Below are 20,776 nucleotides of genomic sequence, written 5' to 3'. Positions count from 1 at the left end.
AGGAGAGCTGGGGCTCAGAATGGTACTCCTGGTTCTACCCTTACGAAATGTGATGTCCGGTCTTCTTGAGGTACAGTCTTCAAGTGTGCTAGCTGCACTCAAGATGTGCCAATGTTTTTGCATGCTTTTGTATATCAATTTGATGTATAAGTAGATATAGTCGGTGACCATCCTCACAAATGTCTCTGTTTTGGTGTAGCATGCCTCGGTGTTCGTTCTCGTTTCATCTTCATGACCCTGCTGCATGCTTGATTTATGTCCCGTGATTGGTATCCTCTTTGTGAAAAGCACACTTTCATGGCCTGTATGCAGAAAATGAAACCAGAGTCCTCACTACAGTTGCGTCTGGCACGGATCATTTCCCCATAAGGGATGGATTTTATTTGATGTCTTGGATGGCTGCTGGAAGAGTGCAGAATAGAGTTGCTTGATGTGAGCTTCCGAAAAAGCTTAATGTGTATCTTGCTGTCCAGTATGAATAATTCTACATCCAGAACGATAATTTTGGTTGTGCTGTATTGGCATGGAAACTTGATATTTGACAAAGCTCACAAGATCGACTAGAAAGAAGAGGTCGAAGCACCGAACAATAAATAAATATCAAAAAGAAACGTTCTGTTCTTTGTTCTATACACAGTTTTGTACACTAAATATTGAGATAATCAGGATTTCCCCAGACTCTGGAAATATTTCGAGGAAGTTTATAAAAATAGATCTTTTTAATTCAGTTTGTAGATGTCCACTTAGCCCGGGTTTGGCTAAATGTAGTGTTGTTTTGCTTCAAATATCAAGCTCTTCAGAAGAGCACTAAAGTAAAGGATGCTTCCCAAACCTGACCCAAGACAAATAGAACTTTCTTTGTTTGCTTGTGTACCAGAAAGGAGTATCAACTTGTGAACCAATCACTAATGAATCCTAATTGCGTAATTAGAATAATGATGTCACATTTTCTGCGGCTACTTATTTAAAACGTGAAGAATTATTTTTGAGCAGCCGTATTGTTATCTTTTAATGAACAATTCTTTCACTTTGATTGGTTTTCTTTACCTTGAAGCTGTGCCCATGGTTTGCTTTATACAAAACCTCCCACTGCATCCCTTTTAGGGGCAGAGACATTGGATAAAAAAAGATTTAACATTTTTAGGTCTCACCTGAGCTAGCGCATGCGCTGCTCCGCGAGACATTTAGTAAGTGGGGTTTTGAAAGTGCTACCACGCGCTTTTGCTGGCCTAGCGCTAGCGGTCACGTGCACGCGCGCAGCCGCCATCTGGCTTTCCGCCATGCCTCATTAAGCGCATCCTTGGGGCACCCTTACAGCGCGATCTCGATTACTTTCACTTTTGCCTTACTTTCACTTTGCTCACGCGCAGCACTCGTGTGCTTTTTTTTTGTAGCGCACTCCCTTTTGCCGCCCTCGCACGCAGCACTCGCGGGCTTTTTTTTTGCGCGTGCGCTCACAACTCGGGGCTTGTCAATCTGGGTGCTACTTCGGGCCTGTATTCTGTGACGTCTTGGTGGGCCTCCAGGGTTTCCTCACCCTTCCTGCATCGTCTACTTCACCGAGTTGCACTATCCTGTCAGCACACTCACACTCCGTTACCTCTCTGATGCACAGTCAGACACTGCTCTTCCAATTGCGGTAGCCCTGTTACAATGATGCACCCCAGCGTCAATTGTGTATTCTTTATACGCTTTGTAATCTGGCCCGCAGTTCACTTTCGGGGCTCGACTGATCCTCAGTGCTCTGTCCTTCCCGAAAAGGCTTAATTCACTGCCTCTGTCCGGCTTGGTCTTGAACCCGTCTCCCTTTTCCAGGGGCACGCCTCTGGTAATGCCCCTGCTGATCACCATTTCGTGCACGCCGCACCGCCTGACTAGGAGGGCGGAGAGGCACGTTCAGGCAGTACTCAAAGTTCCCTGCCGGTCGCTCTCCACACCCTCTCGCCCCGGCTGCCCCATCCCGGAATGCTGATCTCGCGGTGTGCAGGTTCCTCAATGCCGGTCGCTACCGGGTACCTTCAGCCTCTTATCTCCTCTCGCGGCACTGTCCGTGCACCTTTCGCGTTCCAGTCTACCCAGGTCCAACTTTATCCCCCATCTTGTGTAGCTCTGGGCGCTGTTGGCCTTGCGGGGTGTCCTTCTCCGGGCCTGGCCGTCTCATGATCACTCTCCCTGCTCTGCAGCCACAGTCTTACTTGACAGGCCGAGTGGCCGACCCTGTCCCGCTTCTCACTATTAGGCCCTCTGGGCCCTGTCGACATCTGTCCCCGGGGTGTCGCCCTGATACCAATCTGGCTGCGGGAGGTGGGCAGGTGGAAAGCGGGCTCACCCGGTTCTCTGCTGCTGCTCGCCAGACACTTCAGCTGAGCTCCGGCTTCTCCTTTCGCTTTCAAAAAGCGATGCATGCAGCATGTACGCCTCTCACAGCCTCGGTTTCTGCTTCCAGGCAGTCACAGTTCACCAGGTTTTCGGTCCCTCTCTACGTTGAACTTCACCACCCCATTTGCATGGCACCAGGTAGGAGTTCTGCGTAACACCCAGGTTGTGCTTCTGCCCAAACAAACTGAGAAACATAAGGTAGGGGAAAAAGGTAAGCAAGTGAAGCACCACAGCCAGAACGTAAATTGTCCACAGCGACAGACCTGTGTTTGGCCTTAACTGCCCAGCGTGATCAGCCCGTGCACACTTCTGCAACAATCCTTTGTACCGTATCCATGAAGGGCTACATCTGCTGAATTTGTGACTGTCCAGTAGAGACTACATCTACGAGAGTTTTCTGGCTGAATCGGGATCCAGTGTGAGCCCAACACCAATACCTTTAGCACTGAGATTCTCACTGTGTGTCCAGTTGGTACTGCATTTCCCCAGGACTCCTCTCTCCGCCACTTGACACTAACAAGTGCTGGTCTAGAAAACAAAGCAGGGCTTGCTGAAAACGCTACCAAATGGTCTGACAACCTCTCAAGGAAAGAGGGTACAAGTGTGCTGGAGAGCACGGCGCTTAACAACTTATTGAGTTTTGATCCACTGTGAGTGATAAGACTGTGACTGTCAACTGAACCTATTGATTTAGGAGTGACACGAATTGCACCCTAGATTTACTCATGCTACTACCTCATACGCCGTAGGAAATGCTTCACCTTGGACCTGGAGTCTGGGTTGAGAAGGGAGATAGCATGTTAGGGGCACAGAACTTCCTTGATAATGCCCAAAGGCACTTAAAAGTATCCTGTTGTTTATTGTGTTGTATTTATTTTCATGGTGTGCCAATAAATAATTCAATTTCTTTTAAAGATAAATATTGGGCTGGAAATTTCATTATTGTGTTGTTGTGTGATTGTTGAGCTCAAGCATCCCCACATTCCTGCCTGTGAAGTCTGTGACTGCTCTCATTGCTACCACTGACAATCAATCACATGTGGAAAGGGTTGTACTTGGTCCAGTTTGAAGATCCATAATAGACGAGCTACATATGTCATTCTTATCGCACAACACCTAGTGGAATAATTTGTGGGACATCATTTCATATGTTGAAAGGTGGACTGGAATTTACATTGTCATCTTGAATGGGCTGTAAAGACCAGATAAGACGGATGCGCGTTTGTAAATAGGCAGGTGAATCAGAGAGGATTCAGTCAGTAAAGGGGGAATATGACCGGGTTAATGAAGGAGTAATCCAGCACATTCAGAAAAATGCTGTAAGGCCTGACAGCTATGCTACTGTAGGTTGCCAAAAAACTTGAGAAGGCTTGCCGTAAAATGAGGTCCTCACACTGTTGGTCAGGGGAATACAAATGTCTGTTTGAGGCAGTTGTGTTTTTGCACTGTTTTTAACACTAAATTATATATTGTAATCACTGAATTTTTGCAGAAATTCGTGAACTTTCGCAAACAGAAATTGCACAAATTTTGCACACCCTTCCTGGAGACAGCCTTCAAGCTATATAAACAAAAGTCGGTATAGGAAGAGAGCTCAAACCTCTTTAATAAGGAGGCATTAGTTTTGCAATAGGTGACGTTACAACGCATGCGATTACATCGCACGCCGTTGCAACGCAAACTTTTACTCCGACTTCCTGTTTGGGGGGGGGGGGTGCTGGAAGTTGGAATAGATACATTTTCTATTCCAACTCCAGTGTGTGGAACAGTAGGTAAGGTGTTGGAGTGAAATCCAACACCTACCCACTGCTGCACACCATTTGCGTTGCAACGACATGCGATGTAAAGGCATGCGTTGTAACAGTTTCGTTGTAAAGGCGGTCTCCCCTCGAAAGCTAGTTCATGGATTTTTCTTGTAAAATTGTCCATTTCAGCTTTACTTGAAATATTTTGTTCTCCTATGTTTCACAGCTTATATATTTATTGTGCTACTCTGGAAATCCATATTGAATAGCCGTTTTCTCTTCCTTTTGTTGAGGATGCGCCCAAGGTCTACTGCACTGTTTTAGCTCGCTTGTGAAAGGCTCTAAATGAAATGCTTGAAAACTACTGGTCCAGGTTTTCTGAGCCCATGAGGGTCTGGATTGCCCTCATCACTGGACAGATGAAGGTGAAATAGTAACTAGAGTCCTCTTTATAAGAACGTCACAGAAGAGAAGTGTTGATGTGTGTTGTATGGTTTGATTATTTGTGTGCATTTGTAGGATCAGCCCATGGGTGTTTATGTAGAGTAGGGTCTCTAGTTCATCTATGCAACGAAACGTGGAGAATTTCTGTCCCAACTTATTGCCAACGAAGCACAGTGACTACTCCACCGAGTGCTTATTTTCACGTCAATGAAGAGGATGTTTGATGTTATTAAATATATTGTCTAACTGCTTGGATTGTGTTTTTGTGATAAACATGTGTGCTGTTAGGACATTGCAGTAGTATACAAGTGCACAGATTGGAATCTGTATAAAGCGTGGAATCAGAATTGGATATGAGATGGTTGTTCAAGGGTAAATTTGAAATCAATTGCAACTGTTGAATGCTGCAAGGGCACCGCCTCAAACAAAATATATACACTGTACCAAAGACTCAGGTCTTTTTTGCCAGAGTGCTCAGCGCACAAACTTGACAGTCCTAATTAGAGCATCTTTTAATCTTGTGCCAGTGCCACTTTTTTGTTGACATGAGTGTATATTTAGAAAGAGCGCATGGTGAAGTGACACTTAAATCTTTCTTTTTCTTTTATAGGGAGGAGGTCTGTATCTTGTCGGCATCCGGCACAGCAGCTGTACTGAATCCTAGATTTCTCCAGGATGGCACCACAGAAGGCTGTTTGGAACAAAGGTTGTCATGGCAGCCTGGCTTCTTTTCCCTAGGGTCTGAGAAGGGAGAGGTTGAGTTTTTGCTACACTCCCAACATAGTGCTCCTCTCTTAGGGTAGGTTGCAGAGTTACCGTGCAGGATGCAGGACCGACCACTTTAACTGATGTCACTAACAACAACAACGGGACTCTGCACAAAAGTAGATACACTGTTTTTAGTTCTAACAACATGAGTAAGGTAACATTTGAATACTAACCGTAGAAACATCATACTGAAACCTTATCTTTTGCTATATTTTACTTTATTTCACGTAGTTGTTTCATTTTTATTTATGACGACAGCTTGTGCGCTATGATTTGTGCTTTACCAGTAGAATTAGATGGCGGATAACAGATGAGTTAAAAAATGTTAGTTGAAATTACAGATAACGGTGTACTTATTATTCTAATTCACTAAGATCTGGAATTGAGAGCTACTGCTATGAACAGCTGTTCACGACATTAATAATTATATTTTAAAAAAACTAGTTCGTTTGTAGTACGAGTAGCTGTAGATCAGAGGTCTTTAAACTTTTTGATCTAAGCCCCCTAAGGAAAATGTTTTGAAGTCCCCACCCAATAACTTTATGGCAAGACTTGGGGCAGCGGAAGTGGTACAGCTGAGCACAGAGGGCTGGGAGTATGAGATCATTTCACGGGTACTTTTCAGTAGCTCAAATTCTGCACTTAATATGAGCAGTATGAAAGAGCCAATATGTCACAAAACAATTGACCCAAAAACGTTGCCCCACATTTTTTAGGGTGTTGTGAGCCCCTCATTCTCCTGGGTGCCAATGCAGTTTTACCTCCTGCGCTAATGATAGCAGCAGCCCTGAGTAGCAGGCTGCCTCTCACACCATGCTTGGTCATTCTTCCTGTTCTGAAACACTCTAACCCTTTCAGAATAAAATTAACCCCCATGTGTTGCCACCACTATGCTGCAACGGTTACTTCAGCTGTAATGCTAGCAAGGCCATATGCCTCCTTTGGAGAGTAAGACAGTCTTTTTTTTTTTTTTAAATGTGTTTATTGAGTTTATTAAAGTTATAGCCTGTAGCAATAACATAGACAGCATTACGTGTGTTACAACTGGGCATATTCGCACATACATCAGATCGGAAGGCATTATGTCCAGGCATTATGTCCAGGCAGTATGTCCAGGCAAGAGATGTTCATGCAACATGTTTAGTCAGTCTCAGCATACATAGTCCATTAGTCTCGCCACGTGCGAGTCGTATGGCGGATAACCTGTCAAGGTGAGTGGCACAGTAGTGTATGTGGCATACCAAACATCCGAAAGTAACTGGGGGGTAGGTAACAGAACTGGGGGTTGAGTTGGAGGGAGGTTGTTAGTCTGTAGCTATTGACATGTGTGATTGTCTCCTGGCGTTTCCCCGCTCACGCAGCGGGCACGCGGATTTAAATATCCATACCCAGGCAGGGAGAACTAACGCAGTGCCTTTGGGTAGTGCGAAGGTAGGTAGTGCTTGTGCAGGCCTATTCTGTCGGATAAGGGAGTTGCGCGGGCTGGTGTGGCCTGTCCATGTCCCGCTGAAACGCTTCCAGAATCGCATCCCAGTAGGTAGAGATAGGTATTTTCCTGAGGCTTACAACTTCCTCACGGCGTATCGCAACGCCTTCAGCTCTAGCCCATGCTAGTACAGACGTCTGCAAGCGTGGGTGTGCGCGGAGTCTGGTGCTTTCCACCGCTTCGTAATCAGCCTTTTTGCTGCCACAATGCCCATGTCAAGGAATCGAGAAGTGACTTTAGTATTACGGGTTCTACGAAATAGATGTAGCAAATAAGTGGGCCAGTCAAAGAGTATGTCTCTGTCAGTGTAGGCACGGAGCCAATCCACCACCCCTGTCCAATACTCACTGAGCCTGGGGCATCCCCATAGCATATGTATTAGGTCTGCGCCTATAGCGGCGCAACTAGGGCAGGCTGCGTCTATGCGGTGAAAATATCTATTGATATTAGCTAGCGTGAGGTACGCGCGCTGTGTAATGTAGTATTGTATCTGCCTGAATTGAGCGTTTCGGGGTATCTGGACTGGGCCGGCAAGCACCTTCTCCCACTCCTTGTGTGAGAATTGACGGCCCAGATCTTGTTCCCACTTTTGTCGGAGAGAGTTCAAACTGAAAGCAGCGTGCAGGCGCAGTGAGGCCGCAAACCAGCGCATCGGGTGTTTGCCCCGCCCCATGACATGTAAATATTGTATAGTTAAGTGCATTTGTGGCTCTACCGTCATGTCTACCCACCGCAGCGCGAGTGTGGCAATCAGAGATCTGTGTAGGAGGAACTGTCCTGCAGGGAGAACATCTCTTTCCACCAGTGTGGTATAAGGGATGAGAACCCCATCACCGTACAGGTCTCCTAGCGTTTGTATCCCGGCTTCATGTCAGCATTGTAGTTCGGCACTCACAAGTTTAGTCTGTCCTCTAGGGGTACCGTTGAGTGGGAGCGCAGGAGCATAGGGTGTCGTGTCCCGAGTTGAGTAAAGGCGTCTACGGTTGCACCGATAGGCCACATTTAGTAGCTGGGGCTCCGGGGGTCTTGTCCGAGCGCCGGGGTAGAACAACGCAAGTAACTGGGGTAGTGTGTAAGCTGGGCACGTGGTTACCATGTCGTCGCGTTGGCGATCCGCCAACAACCCGGGCAACCCACTGCGACGCTAGGTAGTAATGCTCAAAATTAGGCATCGCCAGACCTCCCTGGTTGGTAGGCAAGTAAAGCTTCTTAATCAACACTCTATGTCGATTAGGACCCCAGATGAAATCTCTAACCATTTTTTCCCATGTCACGAAGGAGGACACGGGTACATAGATAGGCAGATTGGCAAAGTAGTACAGAAATCGCTGGAGGGCAACCATTTTTACCAGCGCTACTCTGCCCACCACTGCAGGGGGAAGTGTGCTCCAGAACTGCATCTGGGATTTCACTGCTGTCAGCACCCTGCCCAAGTTACCATCAAAAAGGTCCATCGGCTGGTGGCATACCCGTATGCCCAGGTAACAACATGTGTTCTCGCACACACTGCACTCGTGTGCCGCTTAACATCAATGCTGGGTTGTGACATCCCTCTCGAAAGGCATATACCTTAAATTTGGCCGCGTTCACTTTTAATCCTGAGATGGACATGAAGAACCGCCGCAGGTTGAGAGAGGTGCTGCGGGAGGGAACAAATCCATTCTGGTCTGAGTGTACGAGGATGGGGACCACTTGCACCAGCCTGTCAGCTAGGAGCTTTGCTAGAACTTTATAATCAGTGTTGAGCAGGGCGAGGGGCCTGTATGAGCTCATATCAGTTGGATGCCTCTCGGTCTTAGGCAAGGATATAGAGTGGGCCTTGCATAATGAGGGGGGAAGTCCCTCTTCCACTACAGTAGTGGCGTAGAGGGTGTGGAGCCGCCGCACCAGCGATACTTGTTACGCTTTGTAGAATTCCGCCGGAAGCCCATCTGGGCCCGGGGTCTTCCCTGTGGCTAGAGATGCAGTGGCTGTCTTAATCTCCTCTGGCGAGATCTGCTTGCCCAGAAGTTCATAATGCGCTGGAGATGCCTCAGGTAGCTGGACCTGGCCCAAGAGGACTGGAGGGCGTCTGGATCCTGTGGGACTTGACTCTGATACAGTCGAGTGTAGTGGTGCGTCAAAGCAGCGTGAATGTCGCGTTGTGCATACACCAAATGTCCCACCTCATCACATATTGCTGCGATTGGTTACCAGATGTGTTCTTGGCGAATCAGCCAAGCCAGAAGATGGCCTGCGCAGTCATCTGTGGAGTGCGTGCGTGCTTGCGGGCGGTGTGGGCCACATAGTTGTGACAGCAGAGGCGTTCCAATAGCTCAATGTGCTGTGCGTGCGGTGTCTCTAGCTGTTGTCCTTCCCTGCCGCCCCCCTCTCCTCCAACCTCATGTTGCAAGAGTCTCATTTCAAGTGTGCTCAGGTCAGATGTTAATGTCTTTCTTATGTTCCAGGACGCGCCCATGCAATGCCCCGCGTTGTAACTTTAAAGGCATCCCACTCCACTAGCGTGTCCCCTGCTGTACCCTCATTGAGCTCAAAGAATTCAAGAATCGCCATGCCCAGAGAGGATCGGAATGGAAAATCCTCCAGTGCAGCAGTTTGGAGTCTCCACGTGGGAGCAGGGGGGCATTCAGGCTCCAATGTTGAAGCAACTGGGGATTATGATCCGAGTGTGTGCCGTCCAGGTATTCAATGCGGCGGACTAAGGGGAGTAGCACAGGTGACCCCACTATTCTGTCCAGGAGCACATGCAGTCCATGAACTGCTGACTAGTGTGAGTAGACCCAGGCGTCTGGATTATGAGGCCGCCAGAAATCTGATAGTGCCCAGTGGGTGAGCCAGTCCCTGAGAGCCTGCGCGTTGGACACAGCTGTGGTCCTGGTAAGAGACGGGAAGGATCTGTCCAGCTCTACGCTGAGCACAGAGTTAAAGTCGCCCCCCAGAAGCCAAGGGAGTCCGCTCCAGCCAGCTAGAATCTGTGAGAGGTACTCTAGATAGGAAGACTGATTAGCGTTTGGGGTATAAATGGAGCCAAGGAGGACTGGTTGGCCATTCAGCTGCCTGCTTACTAAGGTGTATCGCCCCTTAGGGTCAACAAGAACCTCATCGCTTGCAAAGGGGACTCCTGCTCGGACTCAGATGAGCACGCCACGTGCATGCGCTGAGTAGCCGGTGCTATGCACCTGGCTTCGCCATCTTTGCCGTAAGCGACCAAGTTCTACGTGTGTCATGTGCGTCTCTTGAAGCAGAGCTATGTCAGTAGTTTGGTGCAGAAGGTATGCATAAATCGAGTATCTACTCGACAGGGTGTGTAGGCCGCGCACATTCCATGTGACTATGTTATCCTGCGTCATGATTCCTATGTACACTAATCAGCCCTGCGCGAGGGGGCTCGCAGACGTGACATGTTCGAAGCTGTATAAATGCACTCCAACTCAGTGTGCCTAACAACAGGGTGTTGGTAGAAACGAAACTGGGCATAACTTAAAGGGCAAAGTCCAAAGCGGTATTCGTCCAAACTTTGATGCCCGATCGGGCTTAAACTGTGTCAAACAGACTTATAGTGCGGTGTGGGGTATGTGGCACGGACTAGTGTTGAGGACAATAAGGGTGTGGCTGGTGTGCGTCTATCTGCATGTTTTGCTTGTCCCTCTGTGTCTAGGATATGCCACTCCATTCCCTAGCCCTCGTGTACGCGCGTCTAACATATTAAGTGTGGGGTGCGGTGTTTACGGCCAGCGGAGAGCGCATGTATATGAGGCTGGCGCAGTCAGGGGCGACGCGCTGTGCAGCAATGACAGAAAGGGAAAAAGGGAACAACAACATCATCAGCAGCCTGCAGCGGTACAGTCATTTGTACTTGCTTGTACAGTTTCTTCTCTGCGCCTTCCCTCCCGTCACTCCGGGTGGAGGAGGACACTTCGGATAATGTCATCGGCAGTCTGTTGGGTGACAGCTGGCAGGACCACCTCCTCTAAGTTCTCCATCGTGGGGGTAGGCGAGCCGCTGACGGTTGCCGAGTCGGAAGAGCTGATTCCGTGGGTCTTGCGGTGTGTCTGAGAGCCCAGAGTTGCAACCGCTTCCAGAGCGTTACGGCGCTCCATCTCACACTGCTCTGGTTGTGGCGCTGCTGCCGTAAGTGACATGCCTCCCGATCTCCTTCGTTTCCCACTGCGTCGGGTCCTATTATTGCCCGGGCGGTCCACCTCCTCGTTTGCGGGGCGGGATCCCTTCCACAGACCAGCGTCTTCCAACCAGTCCCACGCTTCGTCTGGCAACTCGAAGAAGCGGGTAGTGCCGTTTGCCACCACCCTCAATCTGGCTGGGAAAAGCAGGGAGTATGGGAGTGCCAGTTCCCGCAACTGACGTTTCACTGGCATGAAAGTGCTACGCTGTCTCTGCACCTGTGAAGTGTAGTCCGGAAAGACCATGATCGGTTTACCATTGACCTTCAGGTCGGGTAGCTTGCATGTTTCACGTAGGACCGTGTCCCTGTCCCTATAATTCAAAAGCTTGAAAAGGAAGGGTCTTGACCGTGCCCCGGGGGGGGGGGGGGGGGGGGCCTTTGGGCCGGCACCCGAAGGGGCTCTTTCCACTACAAATTGCGGCGATAGTGTTCCCGGAGGTAGGACGCCCTGCAGCCAATGCTCCACATATTGTTCTGGGGTCTGGCCCTCCCTCCCTTCCCTCCCGGAAGGCCCACCACGCGGATATTGTTACGGCGGGAGCGCCCTTCCGCATCTTTGATTGTATCCTCCAGGGCGTGCACTCGGTCCAGGACATCTTGCAAAGTCGCTGCGTGGCTGTGGGTTACCGGTTTCAGGTCCGATTTTGACTGGGCTTGTATCTGCACCTTCTCCGCCAGTTTGTGGTGATCCGCTTTTAAGAGAGTGAAATCCGATGCTACTTTGTCTATGCGCGCCTCAAGTGACGTACGCGTCTGTTCCAGCGCGGTTCCGAGTCCCTCGACCGCCGCCAGCTCCGTGTCCAGCTTTAACGCTAGTGCGGCATTCGGAGTATCACCAGAGGCACCAGTAGTAGCATTTTGCAGGTCCAGGTTAGTAGCCTGCGCTGCAATCTGCTATGTACTGTTGTGGAGAAGACCCATTGCCAGCTTCTGTGCGGAGAGCATTGACCCTGAGTACTGGGCGACAACACAGCAACAGGTGTCAGGGCAGAGCGTGGGAGCACAGTTGATTCCGGGAGCTGCGTGTATCACAGTGTGTGCGACAGGCAGTGTCACGACCTGACGCGGCGCTATTCGTGTCTCGCGCGGCGTGCAACAGACCCAGAAGGCCCACGCTGCGTTGCTTGTGTCGCAGGTCCGCCCCCAGTGCCGCAGCTACGAGACATAGGGAATGAGTGTCATCTCAAATGTCCTCAATGCCGGCCCTCTGTAGATGGGGTCATCGTCAAGGTGGACAGCATATGGGTAAGCGAAGGGCCCCTGTTGATCCACTACCAGGTGCGCCCCACAGACAGTGCAAACTCACAGTTAGTTGTGTCGCCGATACAATGATGTGGTACAGAACGGGGGGTGCATATCTTGCGTTTTTGCAGCTGCTGGCCAGCTGCGTCGAGCTGGTTTCAGGAGGTACAGATGAGAGCAGAGAGCAGGCCCGAGCCGTCACGGTTGGCAGTGCGTTCGAGGTGATCCAAACCTGTTACTGCAGTTCCCTATGCAGCAGTCCACATCGACCCTGTCCTCACATCAGGTCTACATGGGGCAGCATAGCTCTGCGCTAGCCTCCAAGCCGCGGGGTCTGGGTCTTCGTGATTCCCCGGTAGTCGCAATAGTGGCAGCCTATGCGTCCTCCGTGATTGGTTCTTGCCGGTAAACACTTAATTTCGCCCCCTCAGGTAAGAGGAGCTGGCCTGTTCGCCGCCGCGGGCTTGCAGGGCCTGTCCTCCGGGTGCTCCCAGGTCTCGGTCGGGTGCCACTGAACTCATGGGCGGAGGCCAGCAGCAACGCCGTCAATCTGGCATGTGTAATGTTGGGCCTCAGGCCCCCATCATGGCAAGGAAGGACACGGACACCAGGATCGGTACTGTAGCAACTGGCCACGAGCACGTGCACTCGGGCTCTTTTATTGACGGGGCCACGTCACTCGTGACGCCCGTGATGGATGGGTGTGGGGTGCAGTGTGACCAGCCCTCAAGGGAGTGGCTGGAAGTGCAACTTCCTGCGGGACACTAGAACGTGTCTCGCAGGACACTACAGCATGGTCCGCAGGGGGGTAGGAGGATGATTGCTCCCGCTCAGAGGGTGCTCCCCCAGGCCAACCGGGCTATGGCGTCGCAGCCACCAATAGGGAAACACCGCCGCGATCTCGGGCCTTCTGTGTAGCGGCAGCCTCGTGGTTCCCCCATCGCCTGCGAGGCCTCACCTGCCCCCTCTTCCATCAACTGCGCAGGGCATACCTTAACAGATCACTGGGGAAGGTGCGCGCCCCAACCAGGTGGACAAACTCGGGCACAGCAGGCCGCGATCCTCAGGTCGCCGGGTTGTTCCGTCCCGCACACTCACTGCCTCCAGAGGCCATGGGGCATGCCGTTGCAGTAACTTTACAGGGTGAAATCTAGGCAGCCATCAGCGTTTCCCCACCGTAGTTGTGGGCAGATGGGCGGGATGTAGGGCGAAAATACAGGATAATGGAGGGATTCAGAGCGGAGCCTCAGTGAGCCACGTCCGCCATGTTTGCCTGCTGGCCACGCCCCCCTTGGAGAGTAAGACAGTCATGGTTCTGATGCAGTGGGCCACTCAACCCACTGAATCCAGTGCCACTTTACCTGCTTCACTAATGATGGCTACAGCCTTGCGAACCAGGCAGTCTCCTCTGCTCTTGGTTAAAAACATGGGCCATTGGAATGAGGCCAAAAACACTGGCACAGAAAGGATGCACTGGGGCCTAATGCAAAGAAGAAAGGAAGGATAATAAAACAGCCATAATTGGGGTTTAGTTAGCCCCCTCACATCACTGGGGCTCAGTGCCAATGCACCTGCAGCACCAATGATGCATGCTGCCCTACAAAACAGGCTTTGTCCTTTGCCTACTAAACAGAGCTATTACTCGTAGGCCTAAGGCACACAGTAGGCTGTTGCCCCTTTGTGAAATTAAAAAAGGGGGCAAGGCCCCATATTTCCCCCTCCCTTGTGATGGGCCACTGTTCCCTGCGCAACAAGGGTGGCCTGGGCCCTAATAATTGCAAGAGAAATGGGCCTCCACTCCACTTTTTGCTAGTAAGACTGTCATAATTGGGGTGCAGTGGGCTCATCACACTCTTGATCCCAGTGCTACTGTACCTGCTACATTAATAGAAGCGCTGGCCCTTTCGTTAAAAAAACAGCCCCCATATGTTGCCAATATGCCTGTCTATTTGTAGATGGAAATATTAGCCCCCAGATAGCACCCCTCCTCTGGGTTATTTCTTTGATGTTCTCCATTGATCTCGCTCTTTTCCTCTTAATCTTGGGCCATTACTCTGAAGCCCTAGGAGTCCGAATGGTCAGGGCTTCGAATGCGAGCCTACTGGCCCCCCTTCAGCTTACCTGAAAGGACATCTGCATGTCGAAGTGGGCAGGATCTGTGGGGATCGATGTGCCTCTGCTTCTTTCATTAAACAAAAGAAGTTCCCATACGTTTTAGTAAACAAAAAAAGAAACCGCGATCCCTGAGGTTAATGTGGGCCTTGCGGTGCCTCTGGCGGAAAGTTAAAACGGAGGGGTGGTGCTCTCATGTGTTGAGAGGGCAGGACTGAGATAAAGAAGAAATAGGCCTTCTCACCAAGGTGCATGCTACCTGAAAAAAATTTAAATATGTGCAATTGGTTAATCGCCAAATGTAAGAGCTGCTTGGGACCCAGTATAAGCCTCAATTGAAGGAGTCACTGGAAGTTTATTGAGGACAAGTGACATAAGAGTGGTGAGTTCTAGTAAGTGCCCTTTTTAATGGATACTTATAAGAATGGTTGCACTAGGTACAGTCTGGTTATCCATTACTAAATATATTCTCTGAAATCGCTTGTTTTATCTTCAACACTAAACCCAGAGCCACTGGAATTATGCGTTTTGTGGCTTTTGATTTTTTGCATAATTCAGGATATGCCACATTTCCCACATAGTCCATCATCTGGTGCAATGGAAGGCCCTTCACAAAGTTTAACTGGTCTGCTTTCATTTGCTTATTTTTGTATTTGTTGCTAAACTGGTACTGATGAGGTAAAATCTTTACCCTTACAGTATTACCATGTGTAAAAAGTACACAATAAGGAAGTAATACTATGTAAGAATATGGAACATTATTCCACATAATTTGCCTTTTCTTGCATAATTTCGTCAACCCTGGTACATAATTTGGCTCTCTCCTGCTGAATAATTCCAGTGGCTCTGACTAAATCATTCTGCAACAGCGTATCTTATACTGGTTGTAATGTATTTTTAAAATGATGATTTACATATTGACATTCACAGTTCTTTCTGTTACGTGCTTGGACCTCATAGATCTATATATCCACAAGCCTCTTTTCCATTTTTAGGATTCACAAGAATTATTTTGGAACAATTTTTCATCTACCGTATGAGTTATTTTATCTGCAGTAACCTGCGGGTGAAAAAATAGTACAAAAGTGTTCCAGAATATTATTCTCTTTTTAATCATATCTTTGATCCTGTCATGTACTTCAGCTGCTGCTTGTAAATGAAGATAACCTGGAAACTCGTTTTATAAACAAATTTGCGCTTCCAGGACTTCTTCATTTACAATTTCCTACTGAGGCATTTTTGCCCCCCCCCCCCAACCCCCCTTCCCCCCAGGAGCATGGCCACGCCCCCCCCCCCCCCCCCGGTGGGTGTGCCTCACAGTTTGAAAGCCTCTGCTGTAGATGCACATGCTGTGCATGTTACTTGCATCTAGTGGTGGTGTTAGACGTTTGCAAGTAGTTTTTCTTTGAATAAGTCTTTTGTATCACAAGATAAGCTGTGACTCGACACTTATTGGGGAATTTGAATGGGCACAGACTTAATGTTAAATTATTTTTTATTCTGCCATAGGTTTTAGACAGTCATTTAGAAGGCTCATAGTTTGTTGTGTCATCAATGCGTTTCTCGGCCCACACGGTTAGTTTTTGATACGTCTTGAGCAGTCTTTGTTGTGCCTCCTTCTCACATACATCTGAAGGCACCAATGACAAATGCTCAAACCCTGATGACACGGGGATTGCAGACTCTTTTTCGGCCCTTAACACTATAGAATTCAGACCTGAAAGGAATGATCGAACGTATACTCTTCCAACATTTCCCTCAGTTCAATTCCAAATAACCGTAGGCAGACTACTGCAAGGTCTGCCATTTGTGTCTTTGCTTCAACCATAATGATACCTCTTGTGATTCCTGCCTCGCCTTTCTTTCATAGAAAACTATATGATATCAAATGGAAAGGGGCTGATTATAAGTTCCACCAGTAGGTAGGCTCAGAGACTCAAGATATATTCAGGAAGATCACTTTGACACTAAGGAGGGCGAATAGGCTTGACCAATCGGGTATCCCCGCAATGAAGGGCACTCCCAGTCCCGAATTGGGCTGTCTTTATGGGCATCAGACCATAGAGAGGTACAGAATGTCAAGCTGGCCTAAAGACCACCGGCTCTCGTACGAATGTACAGCATCTGGCTCGAGACTCAGACGGCCCTGTTTACATCAGCAGCCAAGTTCTCCCCGACTCCCTGTTGGTTCATGCTGCCCACAGACAGGCTTCTGCCTAGAATACAGATGATTCCCCGCTGCTTGATGAAGCAAACCAGAATATTGACACAGCAGACAAGAGAGTAGCTGTTGAGGCAGCCACTTGGCAGATAGCCAGCTCTGTTTGTCCTGCCAGTTATGACAGGTGCCAGAGTAAATTGATGCCGGACCTTGCCAAAGATCTCCCTGAGGAGTCCAGGAAGAGGTGAGAGGAAATAGTGTCCAAAGGCAAGGTCATTTCCATCGTCCGCATCCGCTGCCCGCTTGATGCAGCAGACATAGCCTCTAAAGGCATTAATACAAGTGTTCTCCTCAGGTGATATGTCTGACTCCGTATCTGTTTTCATACCCAAGGACTAGCAGCATTGTCTCAACCTTCTGTTCAACTGGGAGCAACTCATTTGCTCCCAGATTGATGAGATGCTTGGGAAGATTAAAAAGGACACGGAGATTGCAAAATGTATGGGGGCCCTGCAAACCTCTCTCAGAGGTTCCTTTCGAAAACAGCCCAGTGGTGGAGCTAAACCCACCTCACCCAACCAGTTTTACCAAAGACCGTCCATCAACATGGAGGTAAAGTCTACATCAAGGGTGCCTATAGGGGCAATAACAGAGGTAAGGGTGGAGGTGGCTGTGGCAATCAAGCGTCCACCTCAAAGCAGTGATGTGCCCTTCCTCCACCCCACCCCAATCACACCTCACCTGCCACTGGGGAGTGCATGCTTTCTCCTCTTGCTTAGAGGAAATCACAGACCAGTGGGTATTAGCAGTGGTTTGCTACAGCTACTGCCTAGAAGTTCTCACAACCCCTCCCAATATCCCATCCTGCAGACTCCCTCAATAAAGACCGTCTTTGCCTGCCCAAAGAAGATGCTCCTCCAGAAAGGTGCAATAGAGAGAGTGCCTAGGTACCAACAAGCGTGGGGAGGTTACTCCCTGTGTTTTCTTATTACCTAAAAGGATGGCTTCCTTAGGCCCATTTTAAACCTCATGCCTCTCAACAAATGCATCATGTCGGAACATTTCCATGTAACTACTCTAGGAGACCTCACCTCTCTACTCTGACATGACGATCGTATGATTGAGCTTAACCTCAACAATACCTACTTTTACACACGTCCACCTTGCACACCTGCCGTTTTTTTTGTTTTGTGTTAAGTGGATATCATTACCAAATTCAGAGTACTGCCTTTCGGGCTAACTATGGCTCCAAGATTGTGCACTAAGAGCCGTGGTGGCTGCCAACGTGCGAAGGGAGACACTTGTTTCTTCTCCTACCCCAACTATTGGCTGACCAAGTACAGTGCCTCGCACACACTTAGCCTGCTATTTCCCTGCTTCACAGTCTGAGATTCAATATAAATGCCACAAATCGTACCTTCAAGCCTTCCTCTGCTCTGGTCCTAGGGTGCCTATTCGGCGCAGTCACAGAGAAAGATTACTCCAGTCAACAAAGAGTGCTGAGATTCTAGCACCTATTGATGCTTTTTCAATCCTGTCTTTCACTCACAGTCGGGACCATCATGCACCTTCGGGGGTTGATAGCATCATAAATCTTCATTGTGCTTCACACAGGCTCGGTATGTGCCGCCTACAAGAGTGCCTCACCTTATCATAGTCCTCAGGAGGCTCATGGGGCCACCCTTTGAACCTTTATTTACATTCAGGTCCCCTTCAGTTCCTTATCTAGGAGGTATCTTTCCTTGTGGCCAATAATTCCATAAGATGTATTGACGAACTACAGAATTTCACTATACAAGATCCTTTCTTTTCAAGTTGATAACGATAGGGTTGTTCTCAGAACCAATACCTAATTTCTACCCAAGCTGCTATCCCCTTTCCTTTTCAGTCTAACTAGAAAGCTCACCTTCTTTAACCTGGCTCACTAGCAGAAAGATAGTTACACACGTTAGACATCAAAAGAGCTCCAATGTTTTACATTGACAGTACTAAGCCTTTTCGTAAGTCTAACCACCTCTTTGTTGCCTTTGACAAACCTCTCAAAGGCTACCCCATCTTTAAACTCGCTACCACAATGCCAATAGATTCCTGCTGTCCTACTCTGGGCAAACTCCACCTTTATAAAGAGGCATCCATGGCTTTTTCTAGGCAGTATACAGCTAGCTGACATTTGCAAAGCAGCCACTTGGTCCACCCCACACACAGTTACCACACGCTATTTGTTTAGACACACTGGCCCGCCAGAAGGCTAAGGTTTGCAAACAGTTGTAAGGACTTTATATCAGATAACTGCATTGAACACATACTAGCCACTGCTTTAGAAGAGTGCTGCTTTTCAGTCTCTACAGAGCATGCGTATCTACAGCCTCAGATGCTATGAATGGAAAATGTTACGTACCCTGTAAACATCTGTTTGTAGCGTGCAGTTCTGTAGACACACATGCGCCCACTCGCCCCACTTAAGCCTGTGTTCATTGTAGATCTCTTCTCGAATTAACTAGTTAACAATGGACATTGCACGCAGTGCACCATGCTATACTCACTTGATACTTCATACACACTTTCCTCTGCTGTACGAAAAACAATCTAAAGTGGAGCCAATGCATGTGCGCATTCTCCACCAAGAGAGAAGTCACAGCACATCTCGTGACTCAAAAGACTTTTTAGAAGAAAAACAATTTGCAAACGTCAGAGCTCAACACTACAAGGCAGCAGTATGAGACGCTTGTGAACCTACATCTTCCAGTGTAAGCTTTTCCTTTTTGTTTACAAGGTAAATCTAAAACAATTATTTGGAGGCTATGTAACAGTACAGTCAAATGTGTCTCAAATGCCATTTTACTGTTTACACAAAGCCCACATGGTCTACCACCACTTCCTCAGCATCTGTCCCAATCCTTTTTAAACTCATTTACGTTTTTTTACCTTATCACCTTTGATAAAGTACCCTTTTTCGTATGAAAAGCAACTTATATCCATATATAACATTTTGATGAAATATTGAAAATAGAGCATCCACATAGAAACAAAAACAATAGACATACAACTAATGGAGGGAGTCATAAACCATAAACACATATTGAGAATAGCACCAAAATAAAATGTAAGTTATTACAATTCAGGGTGTCGCGTTCCATTTAATACACTTCAGAATATCTTGGTTTTCTCACACACCTTAATTCTCAACCTTACCCTCACCCTCATTTCTCTTCTGAAGTAAAGAAGCCTGGATGAGTCCCACAACTCCAGCGAAAATGTGAAGAATAAAAAAAAAAGCCTCTGCATCCGCATGCTGTTTTTTTGCTGTAGAATTTGTAGTAATGTAGTCCACGCTGGTAGATGTTGTTTAAGTAGGTTTATTGAAATAGATCATATTGTAGAGTAGATCCAATACAGCAGCCCCATCAGGAGCAGCTTCCTAGCTGCTTAGCCCATCCACCAACTTTCCCCACTCACACCAGTCACCCAAGCATTCCACTCATGGCCCACACACCAACATTCCACACAGAACACTCACACTGGCTGAACAGCTAGGAACAAGATCACAGAGAACATTATAACAATATGAAGATACTACAGAATTATTCCAGGTATTTCACAGTTTGTTTTGGGAATGTTGGCTAGCATAAACCTTCATTTAATCAGGAAGCATATTTTTGTTTTTTCAACTAGTGAGGCCATAATTCCAGTCTGCATACCAGATAACAAGTCACATACAATACCATGCGAACAATCGCTTTGTTCCATTCCTGTAACAAAGGTGATAAGATTGCCTTCAACTTAAAATGCTGATATCAGCATTTCATATCTGGACCTTTGCTTTACCAAGTAGTGAAATGTTTCCACATTTTGACGCTGGCTTAGTTGTTAGTGCCCCACTGATGATCACCTCTGGCACCTCAAAGGCTTTTTACTTCTATAAAGTGAAGCCGTCTGCTATATTGCTAACTACTATGCCACTAAGAAAGGCTGATTTGAGTGTCTGGTAACCACAAATCAATGTTATGTTAAATGTATTTCTAGAGCGCACGATTACCCTGAGGTGTCTTGCTGCTAGCCTGACAGAACCTGAAAATCAAAAGCTCAAAGAAGATCGCCAATTGTCAGAAATGCAGCAGAAAGGCTTTGCCCTAAGTTCATAGGGAACTGAATAACCACGTTTTTAAGGCTTTCCTGAAGACCAGCAGATTGTTTATAGTTTTAAGATGGATCGGCAGGGTGTTCAAGATCGTGATACACCGATCACAAAACGTTTT

General features: G+C 48.0%; 1 protein-coding gene across 11 annotated transcripts in view; it reads left to right on the top strand.

Annotated features, from left to right (window-relative positions):
• The window catches only part of C2CD5 (C2 calcium dependent domain containing 5), an 875,314-nt gene that overhangs the window by 427,695 nt on the left and 426,843 nt on the right, over positions 1-20,776 (top strand). For 6 of the 11 annotated variants that reach the window (XM_085652749.1, XM_085652748.1, XM_085652746.1 and 3 more), the window contains one exon: positions 5,179-5,274. In XM_085652749.1, the coding sequence (XP_085508875.1) occupies positions 5,179-5,274 (96 nt within the window). Of the gene's footprint in view, positions 1-5,178; positions 5,368-20,776 lie in introns of all 11 variants that reach the window. The other 5 variants (XM_085652743.1, XM_085652744.1, XM_085652739.1 and 2 more) reach the window with 1 other exon arrangement.

Source organism: Triturus cristatus, chromosome 4_1, assembly GCF_964204655.1.
Source record: "Triturus cristatus chromosome 4_1, aTriCri1.1, whole genome shotgun sequence".
NCBI lineage: Eukaryota > Metazoa > Chordata > Amphibia > Caudata > Salamandridae > Triturus > Triturus cristatus.
The sequence above is the reverse complement of the archived record's forward strand: the minus strand, read 5'-3'. Positions and strand labels throughout refer to the sequence as shown.